Source organism: Ranitomeya imitator, chromosome 1 (assembly GCF_032444005.1).
Source record: "Ranitomeya imitator isolate aRanImi1 chromosome 1, aRanImi1.pri, whole genome shotgun sequence".
NCBI lineage: Eukaryota > Metazoa > Chordata > Amphibia > Anura > Dendrobatidae > Ranitomeya > Ranitomeya imitator.
In genome coordinates, this window is record NC_091282.1 from 381,099,003 (window position 1) to 381,119,836 (window position 20,834).

The 20,834-nt window shown below is 44.0% G+C and overlaps 1 protein-coding gene across 1 annotated transcript in view; it reads right to left on the reverse strand.

Annotated features, from left to right (window-relative positions):
* Positions 1-4,235: 4,235 nt before the first annotated feature.
* The window catches only part of LOC138674016 (fructose-1,6-bisphosphatase 1-like), a 64,833-nt gene continuing 48,234 nt past the window's right edge, over positions 4,236-20,834 (reverse strand). Inside the window, exons 3-7 of the mRNA XM_069761998.1 lie at positions 12,783-12,875; positions 12,203-12,343; positions 11,953-12,090; positions 7,715-7,834; positions 4,236-4,582 (exon numbers count right to left, since the gene is read on the reverse strand). Coding sequence (XP_069618099.1) covers positions 4,391-4,582; positions 7,715-7,834; positions 11,953-12,090; positions 12,203-12,343; positions 12,783-12,875 — 684 coding nt within the window. The 3' untranslated portion in view covers positions 4,236-4,390. The remainder of the gene's footprint in view (positions 4,583-7,714; positions 7,835-11,952; positions 12,091-12,202; positions 12,344-12,782; positions 12,876-20,834) is intronic.

Genomic DNA, 20,834 nt, shown 5'->3' on the forward strand with positions numbered 1-20,834 from the left:
ACTGTGGGGCATCATGACGTGGGGGCGATACGGTGTTGATCCAGGGAACTAGTCTGATTGCTGTATGTGGAGTCGGGAAGGAATTTTTTTTCCCCAATGTGGAGCTTACTCTGCCACATGGTTTTTTTTTTGCCTTCCTCTGGATCAACATGTTAGGGCATGTTAGGTTAGGCTATGGGTTGAACTAGATGGACTTAAAGTCTTCCTTCAACCATGTTACTATACGTGTAGGGATATTATACGTGTGTGGGTGAGGTGAAGGCATTTTTAGGAGCATCACTCCCTATAATGGCCTTGAAAGGGGTAATTTGGGTGAGAACAGAAATGGGCTTCAATAAGGTCTATTTACTCTGTACGTTCTTCAGTAGATGTTCTCTACAGATTTATGAAAGTTGGGAGATACGATCCCACCTACTCTGCTATATATTTTTTTTTCTTTGGAGGGCTCTATGATTTCTATGTATGTCCCAGTAAGCCACCCCAGCATTGTCAGGGAGTAGTAGAAGCTGGAGACAGACTGACTGCTTTTAGGAGATGGCTAGCAAGCAAAGAGACAAGATAAAGTGAGACACTGTACAAGCAAAGAAAATATGCAAGCTGCAATGCATGACAAGAGGGCGGTACTCTAAGAAGTCATAACTGCAAGACGCGGAGCCCCGGGATCCTCCACCTGCGACTGCAAGTATTCAGAAACCGAGTTATTGCCATTGTGAGACCATTGTCCCTGTTCAGAACTCATCCAGCTGAAGAGACCTTGAACTTACATTTGCCATTTTCATATTGCCCAAGAATTCTGGAATTTTCCCTGGTCTCAGGTAAAAGTAAATCTACGTTAAAAATAAATCCAGTCTCCCTCATTAATCACTTATCCACCTGAATCCTACAGACTTTCTGCAATGTTCAGGTGACTTGAGTAGTCTTATGTTTTTCTGTAGACGACCTGTCATCAGACTGCTGCAGAGAAGCACAGACTTTAGCAGTCCCACGGCTAGTAGCATAGGGACATCTCTTTATTGTGCCAGTACAGACTGCCTGCGATGGACCCATGTTACAGCCAGGGGGCGCTGTATGTGCTCCTCAGGATACGCATGGAGGTGTATCTGTAATGGTGAAACTGACTGGCAGGATTGTAAATGGCCGGTATGTGGTGCAGAGGGAGTCTGCGCTGTAAGCCTGAAGTAAGGTTGTTCTGGGACCTGTAGTCCCACAAGTATTTGTGCTTGTTTACTTAAAAGGGAGGCTTGCAGGGTTAGTCGGAGAGCTGGGCGGGATTGGCTAATCACACACACCTCCAACCTTTGGGAGTGGTTACAACTACATAATGTGACCAGGGTTTGGGTAACATGAGTGTATGGACCTGAATGGTTCTTGGCTGTAAGGTCCTATGAGAGGAAAGGCCTGGGTGTTGGGAGGTCCAGAGTGAGGACCGGATTCCTGAAGGGCACCTGGTGAGGCCGTGATCCTGAATGGCCTCTGTGTTGGGAGGTCCTGGGAGTAGGACCAATCCCTGAAGAGCAAGGAGGTGAGAGTGTACCTGCAGAGCCTGGGATGGATTCTGTGTTGGCGAAGCCAGGACTGACAAGGAGTCAGCTTGAGGAGCGGAGCTCCTGGATGGTAACCCCAGACAAGGAGGGTTGTAATATATGGCAGAGAGGTTTATCTGCTACATGAACAGACTGGTGGTCATGATATGTTCGTGGATGTAATGAAATGGACTGTTATGTTGTTTATGCAGAGTTAATAAACCAAATAGATTGTTTATGTGAGAAAACTTTCCTGTGTGCTTTAATCCCGTTGCCAAGTGAGTATCCGCCCAACGCACTCAGGGAGCGCTATACCACAGGAGGTATTAATTTGTTTTCTAGCATCAAGACTCTAGGGAGCCTCTTATTGCTTGGACTTTTGGTTAAAAAAAAAAAAATGTCTGGTGCATGTATCCTAGTACTGCAACTCTACTTATCAGACTCCCTCTAGCCAAACTTTCTCCAATCCACTCAGACAGCGGCAACCACATTTGACCACCTGCTTCACCAATGCCTCCACCTTGTGCCAGTCATTGCATTGGTTGCCCATTCGCTACAGAATACAATACAAACTTGTCTCTCACCCATAAAGCTCGCCACAGTTCTGCACCGCCCTATATCTCCGCCCTCATCTGTTTATTACTGTATCTGTGCCATTAGCTCTACAACTGATCTAAGACAAACATCCTCCATAATACAAACCTGTTCTGTATCCAAGACTTTGTTTTCTAGAATGAACTACCCAGGACAATCTGACTAATACATAGCCCTAAGCATGCTTTATTTAAACAAAAAAAAAAAAAAAAAAAAAAAAAACACACTACATACTTACATTCCGGTGTATGTCGCGTCCCTCGCCGTCAGCTTCCCGCACTGACTGAGGGCCAGCCGTAAAGCAGAGCACAGCGGTGACGTCACCGCTGTGCTTTACGGCCGGCACACAGTCAGTGCGGGAAGCTGACGGTGAGGGACGCGACATACACCGGAATGTAAGTATGTAGTGTGTTTTTTTTTTTTTTTTTTTTTACATTTACAATGGTAACCAGGGTAAACATCGGGTTACTAAGCGCGGCCCTGCGCTTAGTAACCCGACGTTTACCCTGGTTACCAGTGAAGACATTGCTGGATCGGCGTCACACACGCCGATTCAGCGATGTCAGCAGGTGATCCTGCGACAAAACAAGGTGCTGGCCTTCTAGCTCCGACCAGCGATGTCACAGCAGGATCCTGATCGCTGCTGCGTGTCAAAACAACGATATCGCTATCCAGGACGCTGCAACGTCACGGATCGCTATCGTTAAGTTGTTCAGTGTGAAGGTACCTTTAGTTAATTCACTAACGCTCCCTTGTCCATACTTTATAAATGTTACTCAATCTGCTCCTCCTATTCATCTGTGTCAACATCCTCCTTGCACCCAATAGCACTTGGGGACAGTACCTAGACAGACACTGGCTGATGACCAGATCAGCACAGACGTATGGACATGGTGGCGAGATCCTGAAGAGAATTACTGATTAGGCAGAGTGACCTTCTGGGAGGCGTTATCAGATAATATGCAGAGTCGCTAGATACCAGAGATCTTGCTAGTGCTGAAGGTAACGGACCCAAACAGGACAGTGTGGGACTAGTGGGAGTTCCAAGTGGTGGAGCCAGGGAATCCATAATGCTAGGATGCAGAGGCACTGAATGAGTGGAGAGACATGCTGATCAGGACTGTGGCATAGAAGCTGGGTTGTGGACAAAATAACCCAGCTACTGGGCCTTGGAGTAGCTTAAAGAGGAAAGATACAGTAGGAAACGAAGTGTGTGAGAAGGCTTCTTACTGTGAAGGAAATGTGCTTATTGTACCAGCTATCCCTTATCAAGTTCCGTAAAGACGTCATGTTTGAACGGAAGTCTCCTTTATTAATCTGTGGAACTTGTGGTCCTGGCAAGCCAACACCATCGGCTACAGGTGGCCTGCATGGGCACACCACCAACACTTTCATGTAGCGCGCCATGTTGTGACAGGAGGAGAGGAGTGCCTCGCCTGAGCTGGGCTTGAACGTTTGATTAGTATTGTAGCCATTTTGTATTGGTTACATATAATTATTTCAAAATACTTTACAATAGCTGAAAAGCTTGTCACAAATGTGCCTATTAGTGATGAGCGAATGTGCTCAGACGCTAAGGCTGCCGTCACACTAGCAGTATTTGGTCAGTATTTTACCTCAGTATTTGTAAGCCAAAACCAGGAGTGGAACAAAGAGGAAAAGTGTAATAGAAACACGTCACCACTTCTGCATTTATCACCCACTCCTGGTTTTGGCGTACAAATACTGATGTAAAATACTGACCAAATACTGCTAGTGTGACGGCAGCCAAACAGTGTGTTTTCAGTGTGCTCCAATACTACCTTCGATTGTGTGTCAATTTCTGCATGTGTTGCGGCAGTAGAACAGTTGGGAGACAGGCAGGCTCGGAGACTCAAATGTATTATTCGAGCATCACTAGTGGCTATAGAACAAGTGTCAGGTTGGGTTATTGGCTCAATGGGGTGTGGGGGGGGGGGAAAGGTAAAAAAATTCTAGTCACCCATACTCTTCTTTCATTCACATTATCTCCCATTTATTGGTAGACTTTGATGGAGAGGTCTTTTCAAGCAAACTATAGAACTGCTAACAGAACAAGTACCTATGTGTTCGGACAAATCTTAATTCACAGAACAAGTCTTGAAGCTTAATATAAAAATTTATTTTTCTTTCACAGTGAAACAGGCACTTTGTGTATAAAAGTAAGAAAGTTGGTGTCTTGCATATGTGTGAAATATTGCATAAGTGGAATATTTTCTTTGGTCTTCTCGCCCGTAATTTGGTCCAGTGGCACCTTATTTCTTGGCATGTTTTTTGAAAATCTCAATGTATTCTTTAACATCTTCTGGAGAGCCTAGAGCGATGGGCATCCTTTGATGTATGTTGTCTGGTACAATATCCAAAATGTTCTCCAGTCCATTGGTGGCTAGGCCTCCAGCCTTTTCCATGATATATGCCATGGGGTTGCATTCATACAAGAGTCTCAACTATTACCAAAGAAATGAAAAGAAATTATAAAAGGGAATCATCAACAGATCATATGAATGTCTGCAAGTGCTACCAGTGGATCAATCTGCAAATCGCCTCTTCACAAAGGAACAGAACCAGTCTCTATAATGCCACCAATTGGAAGCACCAGTCCTATAAGCTGTCAAATGACCCTTTAAAGATATTTACATATGACTTAAAGGAGTTGTCCAAAAACTAACAGGGGACCTAATAAGGTAAATATTTAACACTTTAAAAACTAACTTTTGCAATGTACATAAATTATTTTTTTTCCCTATAAAACAATGTTTATGCGTTTCGGGTACGAAAAGCACTTCCCTTTGGTGTTGGAGAACATTCTTTTTTGGACTATTGAGAGCTATTAGACCTGGAAGCCAGACAAGCGCACTCTGTGCCCCACACCCAGACCACAGACTGTCTACCCTGGAAGTCTCCTGGGATTCTGATCTAACATTTTGCTTACATTCACACATAAAATGGATGAGTGCAATGCAAAAAAACAAATAAATAAAAACAGATTGCACTTCAACCAATATTATTCAATGAGGCAGTGCAGATCTGCATATTTTTTCTCAGTTGTACTCTGCATGAGAAGAGAATAAATAATTTTATGGATGCATTAAAATTCTGTAACATAGGAAATTGTAAAAAAATAAAAATAAAAAGAAAGATTGCTTATGGACAGTGAGGAAAGAAATGTACCACTTTTCTGGATATGGATATGAATGGGAGTTTATTTTTATATGCCAACATGTATGCACCCTGACATGGTTATAGGATGTTTCGCCCCCAGCAGGAGTGGTAAGTAGCAATATATACGGTACATTTTCTTTTTACTATCTGGTCAGTGATGAGGATCTGTCCACCACATCCTCATCACTGACCAGATAGTAAAAAGAAAAATATATATATTGCTACTTACCCCTTTGCTGAGGTACCGCTCCTCCACTCCTGCTGGGAACGAAATGTGCGAGGGCGAAATGTACCCAGGGGCGAAACATCCAAATCCCCCGACACAAGTAGTTAGCTGAATTGACTGTCTCCAGCATATAAATATACAAAACAGCACAAAGTCAGAAGGTTGGGGGGGGGGGGGGGGGGGAGGGAAGCGAAAGGGAGCCAGTCAGCAGGATTGTGCTCAGTAACCTACAGACAGTGTCAGGTTGGTGCTGTTGTACTGAATAAAATGATACCTGGGTTGATGAAGTCAGTCTTGTGGTTGATTAATCTTTGTTTTCAGTTTTGAGTTAATGATATGCTCGTGCTCCAAGGCGGCCTGTGGAGGGGCTTCTTGTGGTGCTCTGATTAAGTTATTCATCTGTATGGTCTTATGACAGGTCACTGATCCCTCACTGACCTGCCCCCTAGTTTACAGGCTGTATATCGTCTGGTTTGAAAAAAAAAAAAAATTACATTCATCATGCAGGCACGATAGCATGATGAAATGAAAATATGGATATTATTGATTGTATTTAGTGATATAAATTGCTTGAGGGATGAAAAAAAAAAAAAAAAAAAAAAAACTCTTCCTCAAAATAGTGCCAGCAGAGTAGCATAATTCGGGACGTGATAGATACTGCTGCGCAGGTGCCGCCATTTTGCTAGAGGGAAAAAAAAGAAAAAAAAAGAAAAAAAAAAGAAAAAGGGAACAATTTGTCTCCATCAAGATGGTGCCGATGCAGTAACAGTATCGGATCGACGATAGATTGTACTTAAAGGGACACTGTCACCTGAATTTGGAGGGAACAATCTTCAGCCATGGAGGCGGGGTTTTTGATTCACCCTTTCCTTACCCGCTGGCTGCATGCTGGCTGCAATATTGGATTGAAGTTCATTCTCTGCCCTTCATAGTACACGCCTGGGCAAGGCAAGATTACCTTGTGCAGGCATGTACTACGGAGGACAGAGAATGAACTTCAATCCAATATTGCAGCCAGCATGCAGCCAGCGGGTAAAAAAAAAAAAAGGGTGAATCAAACACCCCAAAACCCCGCCTCCATGGCTGAAGATTGTTCCCTCCAAATTCAGGTGACAGTGTCCCTTTAACAGGCGCAGCTAGTGCCATCTTGGAGGAGAGAAGTTTTTTTTCCCCCCTCTAGTAAACTGGTTGGAGGAAGCTCATCAACAGAATGCCAAGAGTGTGCAAAGCAGTCAAAGCAAAAGGTGGCTACTTTGAAGAACCTAGAATATAAGACATATTTTCAGTTGTTTCACACTTTTTTGTTAAGTATGTAATTCCACATGTGTTCATTCATAGTTTTGATGCCTACAGTGTGAATGTACGATTTTCATAGTCCTGAAAATGCAGGAAAATCTTTAAATGAGCAGGTGTGTTTAAACTTTTGGTCTGTACTGTACATATATATACACATTTTTTTATTTATTTATTTATTTTTTATAGGGGGCAGATCAGTGAGGGATCAATGACCTGTCAGCAGTCTTCAGTATGAATACCTAATCAGAGCACCACACGAAGATTCCCCCCATAACAACCACAAGCTGGATTTCATCAACCAATGCATCATTTTAATCAGTGTAACAGCGGCAACCTGACACTGTAGGTTACTGTGCACAATCCTGCTGACAAGTTCCCTTTATGTGCAGTGGGAATGGTGGGGAATTTTTAATTGATGTACATTACAAAAGTAGTTACTTTTTAAAATTAAATAGATATATTGAATATTAGGATCACTATCTTGGTGGGTTCCTCCAACATATTAGACAGCCAAACCTGAATTTCCATTTGCAGACATACATTTTGGGGTTCTTGCAACTCTTCAGTGCAAAGTAAGTGTTTGGTTACCTGGGTGAGAGGCTGTAGATGGCAGGTCTATGGGTTACAGAGCTACAGTCTCCTTAAACAATTAGAGTTGACTTCCAGACATGCTAATATATACATTAAGGCTCTGTTCACATGTGCGTAGTGGAAGTCATGACTGTGCTGGATGTTACACAACAGGCAGCCAGGGGACCCCAATGGACTGATTTTCGATAGTCTGTTTAGGTCCTACTTTTTGCAGGAAAACAGCACTGCACAGAAGTAAAGTAGAGCCTCAATGTAATAGGAAAATGTAATAACTTGTCGCTGCCTAGAAGTAGATATTACTTACCTTTCCTTTTGGACTTTTCACGTTTGCAGGGTACAGGAAGATGCCCCCATAGACCAATGTCCGATGAACATCTGCCACCATGGAACCAACATATCTACCTCCATACGGGGAACTACCATCCTGTAGCAGAATTGCAATAAAACAAAACAAAATCAGTTGATGGATCTCACAAGAGATGGACAATAGATCCTACAGTCAATCTGTGGACTTTAATAGGAGGAAAATTACTTTGTAAAGGCTGCAAAGTTGTGAGATATTAGAGCATATGACCCGACCGAACATTAATTTATTTTTGGAGGGGCACAATCAGAACTTCTGCTATGGACGCCATGATTTTTTTGTGCAGGCACTGCCGGCAAGGAAATACCCAATGCTCCAGTCATGTCCAGGATGAGGGGTGGGCGTGGGCACCCACCTTCTGCCTCCCTGAAGGGGGGGCACACTGAGGGCAAAAAAAAATAAAATAATATGTCTTGCAGTGAGGATAAGGCGGCAGTGGAGTAGCTGGCAGGCCGGTTTCACACGGCAGTGTCTCCGGTACGTGTACTGACCGTTTTCTCACGTACCAGAGACACTGACACGTACACCCATTCAAATGAATGGGTCTATGCACATGTCAGCGTGTTTTCAAGGACTGTGTGTCCGTGTGCAAAACACGCTGACATGTCTGTTTGAGCGACTATAAAGGCACGGATGATTGACCTCGTGGAGACCAAAACATCCAACACCGCGGAGACACCATCACGTGTTTCTCAACGCAGTGATCCAGAACACATTGGATGCTGCCCTTCCCTTGGTTGTTCCTTCCCGGGGAAAGACCTGGTTATTCACTGCCTATGTTGAGAAACACGTGATGGTGTCTCCGCAGCTCCTCTACATGTTTCTGAGCGACAGCATGGATCACACGGACCCATACAAGTCAATGGGTCCGTGTAAACATGTACCGCACAAGGATGCTGTCCGTGTGCGTTTTAAAAGTCATAGGGTTCAAATTGAAATGAATTGTTTCAATACATGACATGGATGGTACACACGGATGTGGCACACGGTAACGGAAATATCAGGATGTGTAAAACCGGAATAACAGTGTGCCAGCTATTAAAGAAAATTGATATTCACTGCTCTCCATGCCTATTAACCCACCCACCTCTAGGCACTGAAGCTGGCACCAAGAAGTGGGAGGGACTATGGGAGTGGAGAGCAGTGAATATTATTCATTCTCTAATAATAAGCACACTAGTTAGTTGCAGCTGCTGACTTCCTGCAGCTGCTGGGTAATCATACGTGTCTGCTGTTAAGGACAATGAATATTCACTGCTCTCCACACCCATAATCCTAGGCCTGGGGAGCAGTTTATAGCCTGACAGCTGATGTCATTGTGTGGCGGGTACATGGCAGTGATGTCATGTACTGCGCTGCTTACATACTGAAGTCAGCTGTCTGCATCAGAACAGGAAGCTATGCTGCGAGGGAGTGGAAGGAAATAGAGTAGAATCTTATGTGTGCAGTGCCATGGGGGGGCCATGTATACCAGGATGAGGGGGGTGGGGCATCTACACCTACCAGGATGGGGGAGTGGGGGGGGAGGGAGGAATAAATTATATATCTATATCTCTATCAGGATGGGAGACATTACCCCTTTAAATGTCAGCACAACCACCCCCCCCATGGTATAGGCCATTGTTCATAAGAGGATATGGTGTATATGGTGTAGCGGTTTTAGCTCATTAAGGCAGATCGTGTGGAAACTCCCGACGTCATTTTGATTGACAGCCGGATTCCCGATGTTTAACTGTCCTGTCTCATTTACAGTGCGGAACTGAAAAGAATCCACTGCTTAGGTGACTGAGGCAGCTGAATCGCTGGCAGGAGTGGTTCGATTTTTCAGTTTTTGTGCTTTTGTTTTTTCTTCTCATTCTTTCAAGAGCTATAATGGTTTTATTGTTCCATCAATCTAGCCATACGAGGGGCTTTTTTTGTGGAACGAATTCTCATTAACACCATCCATGTCATCATGTAATGTACTGGAAAGCGGGGAAAAATTATTTTTTCCAGGTGTGGCTACATACTTAAGTTCACTATATGGTAAAACTGATCTGGCAACGGGATTCTCCAGGTCAGTACAATTATGCAGATGCCAAATAGGCACATGTTTTTATTTAACCCCTTCACGCCGCAGCTCATTTTCGTTTTTGCGTTTGTTTTTTGCTCCCCTTCTCAGAGCCATGACTTATTTTTCTGTCAAAATTTTTTTTGCGGGAAAAGTCGTACTTTTGAACGACGCTTGAAGGGGAGGTGGGGGGGGGAGTTTTTTTTTTTTTTACCATGCTCACCAAATGCTAAAACTGACTTGCCATTATGATTCTCTGGGTGGATACCAAACATGTATTTATAGGTTTGTTTTTTTATTTAAGTGGTGGATTAAAAAAAAAAGAAAAAAAAAGTGTAATTTACACAGACCCGTAGGGTCTCCATCTTTTGTGAACTGGTGGCTGGGCAAGGGCTTAGTCATTTTTGCGTGCCGAGCTAACGTTTGTAATGATTATGACTATTTTAGTATAGATAAGATCTTTTGATTGCCTGTTCTCTTATTTTAATGCAATGTTGTGGCAACTAAAAAAAAAAAAAATAATATATAAAAAAATTAAAAATTAATTCTGGCGTTTTGACTTTTTCACTATGCTGTTTACCGATCAAATTAATTTTTAGATCTTCATAGATCGGGCGATTCTGAACACGGTGATACCAAATATGTATTTTTTTTTAAATTGTATTATTTTGAATGGGGCAAAAAGGGGGCGATCTGAACTTTATATTTTACTTAAGAAAAAAAATTTTTTCATCACTTGCTTTAATAGTCTCCAATCACTTCTGCTACAGACAGATTATCAGATCACATGTGTAGCCTGGGCGGCACTCAAAGCAATCTGGCAATGACAACCACAGGGGTCTGTTGCGGACCCCGGGTTGTCATGCCAACCCATCGGAGACCCACGGTCACGTGACACAGGCACCGATGGGTGAGATTAGTGACGTGCTCCTGGCGCGATCACATTAAATGCTGCCTATAGATTGACAGCGGCATTTAACAGGTTAACAGCCGTGGGTGGATTGTGATAGGGGCTGTTTAAGACAGCTGACATGTGCCAGGAAAGATGTGGGCTCAGCGCGAGAGCCAACATCAATGGGAGAGACAGCCATCATCTGCAGGGAAAGATGTGGGCTCAGCTTGCGAGAATGCAGCAAAGTCAGGGACCCAGCATATGACGCAACTGTATTAACTTCATATATTGACTGCAGTGTTTATGTAAAAAAAAAAAACACACACCTTTTCCAGGAATAAATAACTTGGTAGTAATGTGAACAGCCCCTTACCAAGTAAACTACTACTTTGGAGTGGAAAAAAAAAAAAAAAAGAGCATAAGGTTTGGAGATTTTATTTTAGACTACTGGATCTATGTGTCAAAAAGATAATATAATTTAGAAACGCGGTCATTAAAAAGTGATTTGTGCCAAATCTGAAAATCCTCCCTTTTACTCATCCAGAAGTTTTACAGTCGGTCTACATGTGGGGCGAACACACGTGTATTGGACAAGAGAGAACATGCAGCTTTACCATTAATTGTGTTACAGGTTTTATGGCTTTTGGGTGATTTTATCATCGTAATGCGTGCATCTGTAAAGGGACTACTGAGCACAGAATGACCGTTCAAACCAAGTACAGGTGCTCGCTGCACAAAGGTGTGGCTTGTCATTAATATAGATGGAAACCAAGTAGGTGAGAAGGTGTATGGAAATTATTGGCCCTGCCATAGTGCACCAAGTGCTATACTTGGTTTGACGTCCCTTTAATAAAAAAAAAAAAAAATATATATATATATATATATATATATATATATATATATATATATATATATATATATACACATACTGTCTACTAAAATAATGTCCCAACCATATACCTCCTGTGCACTCACATGGTGTACATCAGTCAATGACAGACCATTAAAGTACACATAGGTGTATAGATCGGCAAGATTTTACAGGGTCAACAGTAATTTTTTTGCGCGTGGTATTTTAATTTGGTTTTAACCAATAAAGGATTACAGTTTAGAATTTACAGTTGTACAAATTTTTCTTGATTTTTTTAAAATGTAAAATAGGATCAATGCCGGGTTGTAAGTGGGTGGCTAATGGGGGCTCAGACGTACAGTTCTGGGAATTTGGCAGACACTTACTTCTGGGAACTTCTTCTTCTGGAGGTATTCTGTAACCGCGGCATCAAAGTATTTTGCGTATCCTTCATTAAGACTGTAGATATTGCCTCTTGGCTTGATTTTCACATTTTTATTGACCAGGATGAATTCCCCAATTGCCTAGAACACACATACATATTACATGGTAACATTTAGGGCATGTTCTTTAGTTTATATAGTAGCAACACCCCTCATACATGGCTCAGTGATCATCCCCCTCCATGTAACTTACAGGGTCCAGCATGAAGCAGTTGACCCCGCACTCCGTGGCTAGGACGAGCATGGTGGCGCTCCCATACAAGGCATATCCTGCTGCAATGAGATTTCGTCCTGGCTGCAGAGCATCTTTCTCGTTGGGCTCTCCGTCTGTTGTCTGCACGATATAGAAGGCCACAAAAAAATAAGGGAAAGAGTGCAGTGTACTCAGATGTGTCTTACCCCAATAAGATAAAATTTGCCATTTTATTATATAAAGAGGGCTGGGGTGGCTGCATATATTGCACCAATAGTATGTCCCAGCAAGAAACAGGTTGCACAGTGGAAATCCAACACAAGTGAAATCCACTACTATACTGTAGTTAATAGCACAGTGCCACCTGCTGGCTATAGTGAAGTACTGCCTGACGTTAGATGTCTAAGGATTTTCTGTATTGATCCCACCGATCAAGAAGGCGATAACATGTTTTCATTGGACAACCCCCTTTAAATACATTATATTCAATACGATACACAAATTATTGCTAACATTCAGCCTCACGTGCTACTAGCTTCCTCGAGTCCATTCAGAGGTGTTCAAAAATACCCAATCTTACCTTTTTGTATATGGCGAAAATTGTGCCAATGGAGGCAAGACAGTCAATGTTTGAGGAGCCGTCCAGTGGGTCAAAGCAGACGACATATTTACCCTATTACAACAAAATAGAAAATGTATGTCAGTACAGCCGCGACCATCTCGCTTTTATAATTAGGACATTCATTCACACGTGAATTCTCATTACTTCGTATTGGGCCAAAGTATGACAATATGTCATTCTGGCCACATATTTGTACCTCCAGCAATAGCATTGAGATTTTAATATATGGTTTAAAAAGGGACGTGTCAGCATGTTTTTACTATGTAATCTGAAATCAGCATGATGTAGGGACTGAGACCCCAATTCCAGCAATGGATTAATTATGGCACTGTTTTTTGCTTCAATAAAATTAGCAGATCAGTAGAGAACTAGACATCTCGTGCTTCCAGGTCCAATCCTACCCCCACCACTAATTAGCAGTTCTGTCAATTTACAGTGTATACAGAAATCAGACAGACACTTTTGTGAGTAGGGCAATACACAGCTCAGCAGCATAGGAGAACAGATTATAGCAAATCTGCTGCACCCAGCAAACTAAGTGATACATTGCTGGAATCAGGGTCTCTGCTCCTACAGAAGGTTGCAGTCAGATTCCATAGCAGAAGCTTGTTGACAGAGTCAGATTAAGCTAAAAACCATGAGTAGGATATTATTTAACAGATGTATCCAAGTCCACTGTCACAGCATATGTTGGTCAGTGTTTTGCAACAGTACGGACCAGAGAAGAAAGGGGATGTCCACTACTGGACAAAGCCTTATTAATAACTCCACTATGCCGGGAGGAGAGTAGGCAGCTTTTTATTTCATGATGGCAGTGAAGTTAGGGGTTTATTTAGTAGTGGCAACCCCTATGTTCCCCCTTATAAAATAACATACTCCCTTCCAATGCTGGCACAGGCTCTCCCAGGGCTCATGCGCCTGTTATCTACTATATAAAGCTGAGTGTGTGTGTGTGTGTGTGTGTGTGTGTGTGTGTGTGTGTGTGTGTGTGTGTGCGCTCTCCCAGGGCTCATGCGCCCGTTATCTACTATATAAAGCTGAGTGTGTGTGTGTGTGTGTGTGTGTGTGTGTGTGTGTGTGTGTGTGTGTGTGTGTGTGCTCTCCCAGGGCTCATGCGCCTGTTATCTACTATATAAAGTAAAGCTGAGTGTGTGTGTGTGTGTGTGTGTGTGTGTGTGTGTGTGTGTGTGTGTGTGTGCTCTCCCAGGGCTCATGCGCCTGTTATCTACTATATAAAGTAAAGCTGAGTGTGTGTGTGTGTGTGTGTGTGTGTGTGTGTGTGTGTGTGTGTGTGTGTGTGTGTGTGCGTGCTCTCCCAGGGCTCATGCGCCTGTTATCTACTATATAAAGTAAAGCTGAGTGTGTGTGTGTGTGTGTGTGTGTGTGTGTGTGTGTGTGTGTGTGTGTGTATGTGTGTGTGTGAGTGATTGGCATCTGCACCGTCGCAGCTACAGCCACAAAATTTTGCACAGTCATACATCTGGACCCCGAGAGCGTCATAGGCTACGTTGTGAGGTGAAATTTTAACCCCGCGCTTTCCAATTCACCAAACAATTTTGCCCCTATCTACATAATGGGGAAAAGTGAAATGAAAAGTGTTGGAGACGTCGCAGCTACAGCAACAACATTTTGCACAGTCACACGTCTGGACCCTGAGAGCATCATAGGCTGTGTTGTGAGGTGAAATTTTAACCCCGCGCTTTCCAATTCACCAAACAATTTTTCCCCTATCTGTTGTGAATTCTGTGGCTGAGTTCACTTCTGTGGTCACAAGTGGTATTGCAGTCTCTGGGCTTCCTCCCTCAGGTGTTTTGGTGAGCTCGTTGGCTGCCTTGCTATTTAGCTCCACCTGAGTCTGTCTTCCTTGCTCCTTGTCAATGTTCCAGTGTTGGATCTGAGCTACTGCATCTTTCCTTGGGCCTGCTGCTCTGCTAGATAAGTGCTTCTAGTTTGTTTTCTGTTTTTTCTGTCCAGCTTGCTATTAACTTTTGCTGGAAGCTCTGAGAAGCAAAGGGGTGCACCGCCGTGCTGTTAGTTCGGCACGGTGGGTCTTTTTGCCCCTTTGCGTGGTTTTCGTTTTAGGGTTTTTTGTAGACTGCATAGTTCTCTTTGCTATCCTCGCTCTGTCTAGAATATCGGGCCTCACTTTGCTGAATCTATTTCATTCCTACGTTTGTCTTTTCATCTTGCTAACAGTCATTATATGTGGGGGCTGCCTATTCCTTTGGGGTATTTCTCTGAGGTAAGTCAGGCTTGTATTTCTATCTTCAGGCTAGTCAGCTCCTCAGGCAGTGCCGAGTTTCATAGGTAGTTGATAGGCGCAATCCACTGCTGCTTACAGTTGTGTGAGGATAGTTCAGGTACTGCAGTCTACAGAGATTCCACGTCTCAGAGCTCGTCCTATTGTTTTGGGTTTTTGCCAGATCTCTGTATGTGCGCTGATTACTGCACGCTGTGTTGCCTGATTGCCAGCCATAACAGTACAAGGAGCCCTTCAATGATTCCCAATAGAGGGAAAAAAGAAATCCTGACATTTTTTTTTCTTAGCTCTGTCTTCAGTCTTTTTTTTCCCCTAGACATTAGAGTGCTTCAGGACACAGCTGTGGACATGGATATTCAGGCTCTGTGCTCCTCAATGGATAATCTCGTTGTAAATGTACAAAAGATTCAAGATACTATTGATCAGAAATCGATGCTAGAACCAAGAATTCCGATTCCTGATTTGTTTTTTGGTGACAGAACTAAGTTCCTGAGCTTCAGAAATAATTGTAAGCTATTTTTGGCCTTGAAACCTCATTCTTCTGGTAATCCTATTCAACAGGTTTTGATTATTATTTCTTTTTTGCGCGGCGACCCACAGGACTGGGCGTTTTCTCTTGCACCAGGAGATTCTGCATTGAGTAATGTTGATGCATTTTTCCTGGCGCTGGGATTGCTTTACGATGAGCCTAATTCAGTGGATCAAGCTGAGAAAAATCTGCTGGCTTTATGCCAGGGTCAGGATGATGTAGAAGTATATTGTCAGAAATTTAGAAAATGGTCAGTACTCACTCTGTGGAATGAATCTGCACTAGCGGCTTTGTTCAGAAAGGGTCTCTCTGAAGCTCTTAAGGATGTAATGGTGGGATTTCCTATGCCTGCTGGTTTGAATGAGTCTATGTCCTTGGCCATTCAGATCGGTCGTCGCTTGTGCGAGCGTAAATCTGTGCACCATCTGGCGGTATTGTCTGAGAGTAAGCCTGAGCCTATGCAGTGCGACAGGACTATGACTAAAGTAGAACGGCACGAACACAGACGTCTGAACAGACTGTGTTTCTATTGTGGTGATTCTACTCATGCTATTTCTAATTGTCCTAAACGCACTAGGCGGTTCGATAGCTCTGCCATTATTGGTACTGTACAGTCCAAATTCCTTTTGTCCATTACCTTAATGTGCTCTTTGTCATCATATTCTGTCATGGCGTTTGTGGATTCAGGCGCTGCCCTGAATCTGATGGATTTGGATTATGCTAAACGTTGTGGATTTTTCTTGGAGCCTTTGCGGTGTCCTATTCCGTTGAGAGGAATTGATGCTACACCTTTGGCCAAGAATAAGCCTCAGTACTGGGCCCAGCTGACCATGTGCATGGCTCCTGCACATCAGGAAGTTATTCGCTTTTTGGTACTGCATAATTTGCATGATGTGGTCGTGTTGGGGTTGCCATGGCTACAAACCCATATTCCAGTATTGGATTGGAACTCTATGTCGGTAACCAGCTGGGGTTGTCAGGGAGTACATGGTGATGTTCCATTTTTGTCTATTTCGTCATCCATTCCTTCTGACATCCCAGAGTTCTTGTCGGACTTTCAGGATGTATTTGAAGAGTCCAAGTCTGATGCCCTACCTCCGCATAGGAATTGTGATTGTGCTATCGATTTGATTCCTGGTAGTAAATTCCCTAAGGGTCGTTTATTTAATTTGTCCGTACCTGAACACACCGCTATGCGCAGTTATGTGAAGGAGTCCCTGGAGAAGGGACATATTCGCCCATCGTCGTCACCATTGGGAGCAGGGTTCTTTTTTGTAGCCAAGAAGGATGGTTCGCTAAGACCGTGTATTGATTACCGCCTTCTTAATAAGATCACTGTTAAGTTTCAGTATCCCTTGCCATTGATATCTGACTTGTTTGCTCGGATTAAGGGGGCTAGTTGGTTTACTAAGATTGATCTTCGTGGTGCGTATAATCTGGTGAGAATCAGGCAGGGAGATGAATGGAAAACGGCATTTAATACGCCCGAGGGTCATTTTGAGTATCTGGTGATGCCGTTCGGACTTGCCAATGCTCCATCTGTTTTTCAGTCTTTTATGCATGACATTTTCCGTGAGTATCTGGATAAATTCTTGATTGTTTACTTGGATGACATTTTGATCTTCTCAGATGATTGGGAGTCTCATGTGAAGCAAGTCAGAATGGTTTTCCAGGTACTGCGTGCTAATTCCTTGTTCGTGAAGGGATCAAAGTGTCTCTTCGCTGTGCAGAAAGTTTCATTTTTGGGGTTCATCTTTTCCCCTTCTACTATCGAGATGGATCCGGTTAAGGTTCAGGCCATCCAGGATTGGACTCAGCCGACATCTCTAAAAAGTTTGCAGAAATTCCTGGGCTTTGCTAATTTTTATCGTCGCTTCATCTGTAATTTTTCTAGCATTGCCAGACCATTGACCGATTTGACCAAGAAGGGTGCTGATTTGGTTCATTGGTCTTCTGCTGCCGTGGAAGCTTTTCAGGAGTTGAAGCGTCGTTTTTGCTGTGCCCCTGTGTTGTGTCAACCTGATGTTTCTCTTCCGTTCCAGGTCGAGGTTGATGCTTCTGAGATTGGTGCAGGGGCGGTTTTGTCACAGAGAGGTTCTGGTTGCTCAGTGTTCAAACCATGTGCTTTCTTTTCCAGGAAATTTTCTGCTGCTGAGCGTAATTATGATGTGGGCAACCGAGAGTTGCTGGCCATGAAGTGGGCATTCGAGGAGTGGCGTCATTGGCTTGAGGGTGCTAAGCATCGCGTGGTGGTTTTGACTGATCATAAGAACCTTACTTATCTTGAGTCTGCCAAGCGCTTGAATCCTAGACAGGCCCGTTGGTCGTTATTTTTTGCTCGTTTTGATTTTGTGATTTCATACCTTCCGGGCTCTAAAAATGTGAAGGCGGATGCTCTGTCTAGGAGTTTTGTGCCCGACTCTCCGGGGTTATCTGAGCCGGCGAGTATCCTCAAGGAAGGAGTCAGTGTCTGCCATCTCCCCTGATTTGCGGAGAGTGTTGCAGAAATTTCAGGCTAATAAACCTGATCGTTGTCCGGCCGAGAAACTGTTCGTCCCTGATAGGTGGACTAGTAAAGTTATCTCTGAACTTCATTGTTCGGTGCTGGCCGGTCATCCAGGAATCTTTGGTACCAGGGAGTTGGTTGCTAGATCCTTCTGGTGGCCATCTCTGTCACGGGATGTGCGTGCTTTTGTGCAGTCCTGTGGAATTTGTGCTAGGGCTAAGCCCTGCTGTTCACGTGCCAGTGGGTTGCTTTTGCCCTTGCCGGTCCCGAAGAGGCCTTGGACATATATTTCGATGGATTTCATTTCTGACCTTCCCGTTTCTCAAAAAATGTCGGTCATTTGGGTGGTCTGTGATCGCTTTTCTAAAATGGTCCATCTGGTGCCCTTGGTTAAATTGCCTTCCTCCTCTGATTTGGTGCCTTTGTTCTTCCAGCATGTGGTTCGTTTACATGGCATTCCTGAGAATATTGTTTCTGACAGAGGTTCCCAGTTTGTCTCGAGGTTCTGGCGAGCCTTTTGTGGTAGGATGGGCATTGACCTATCTTTTTCCTCGGCCTTCCATCCTCAGACTAATGGCCAGACCGAACGAACCAATCAGACCTTGGAAACATATCTGAGATGTTTTGTTTCCGCTGACCAGGATGATTGGGTGTCATTTTTGCCGTTGGCTGAGTTCGCCCTTAATAATCGGGCCAGCTCGGCTACCTTGGTCTCTCCATTTTTCTGCAATTCTGGGTTCCATCCTCGTTTCTCTTCAGGACAGGTTGAGTCTTCGGACTGTCCTGGTGTGGATTATGTGGTGGACAGGTTGCAGCAGATCTGGACTCAGGTAGTGGACAATTTGACCTTGTCCCAGGAGAAGGCTCAGCTTTTCGCTAATCGCAGACGCCGTGTGGGACCCCGACTTCGTGTTGGGGATCTGGTTTGGTTATCTTCTCGTCATATACCTATGAAGGTTTCCTCTCCTAAATTTAAACCTCGTTTTATTGGTCCGTATAGGATTTCTGAGATTCTCAATCCGGTGTCTTTTCGTCTGACCCTCCCAGACTCCTTTTCCATACATAATGTATTCCACAGGTCGTTGTTGAGGAGATACGTGGCACCTATGGTTCCATCTGTGGAGCCTCCTGCCCCTGTTTTGGTGGAGGGGGAATTGGAGTATATTGTGGAGAAGATTTTGGATTCTCGTGTCTCTAGACGGAAACTCCAGTATCTGGTCAAATGGAAGGGTTATGCTCAGGAAGATAATTCCTGGGTTTTTGCCTCTGATGTCCATGCCCCAGATCTTGTTCGTGCCTTTCATGTGGCTCATCCTGGTCGGCCTGGGGGTTCTGGTGAGGGTTCGGTGACCCCTCCTCAAGGGGGGGGTACTGTTGTGAATTCTGTGGCTGAGTTCACTTCTGTGGTCACAAGTGGTATTGCAGTCTCTGGGCTTCCTCCCTCAGGTGTTTTGGTGAGCTCGTTGGCTGCCTTGCTATTTAGCTCCGCCTGAGTCTGTCTTCCTTGCTCCTTGTCAATGTTCCAGTGTTGGATCTGAGCTACTGCATCTTTCCTTGGGCCTGCTGCTCTGCTAGATAAGTGCTTCTAGTTTGTTTTCTGTTTTTTCTGTCCAGCTTGCTATTAACTTTTGCTGGAAGCTCTGAGAAGCAAAGGGGTGCACCGCCGTGCTGTTAGTTCGGCACGGTGGGTCTTTTTGCCCCTTTGCGTGGTTTTCGTTTTAGGGTTTTTTGTAGACTGCATAGTTCTCTTTGCTATCCTCGCTCTGTCTAGAATATCGGGCCTCACTTTGCTGAATCTATTTCATTCCTACGTTTGTCTTTTCATCTTGCTAACAGTCATTATATGTGGGGGCTGCCTATTCCTTTGGGGTATTTCTCTGAGGTAAGTCAGGCTTGTATTTCTATCTTCAGGCTAGTCAGCTCCTCAGGCAGTGCCGAGTTGCATAGGTAGTTGATAGGCGCAATCCACTGCTGCTTACAGTTGTGTGAGGATAGTTCAGGTACTGCAGTCTACAGAGATTCCACGTCTCAGAGCTCGTCCTATTGTTTTGGGTTTTTGCCAGATCTCTGTATGTGCGCTGATTACTGCACGCTGTGTTGCCTGATTGCCAGCCATAACACCTATCTACATAATGGGGAAAAGTGAAAGGAAAAGTGTTGGAGGCAAATTGACAGCTGCCAGATGTGAACAAGGGGGACTTAAAGAATGAGAGCGATGGCGCCAAAGAGTATATACCGATCAGTTGCTAAGGTGGGGCCCCGACATGAGATACTCACCACACACGGGGATATGAACACACACACAAAATGCGCCAAACACTACCACGTGCTTGAACACATATACCACCCTCAGCACACATTTCACCACACATACACCAACCTCGCCACATAAAAGTCGAAACACAAAAGTCGCCGCTCAAAACTCACCACGCGCAAAACTCGCCACATGCAAAAACTAGGCTCACGCAAAACTCGCCACAAGTGCAAAACTCACCTCATGGAAAACTCGCCACACGCAAAACTTGCACACGTGGAAAAATTGCCACATGCACAAAATTTGCAACACATGCAAAAGTTGCCTCACACAAAACTTGCACATACTCAAAAGGCACCAGACATAAAACTCACCACGCGCAAAACTCGCCATGCGCAAAACTTGCTGCACACAACTTGCTACACTAACCTGTCACATGCAACTCGACACACAAAAACTTG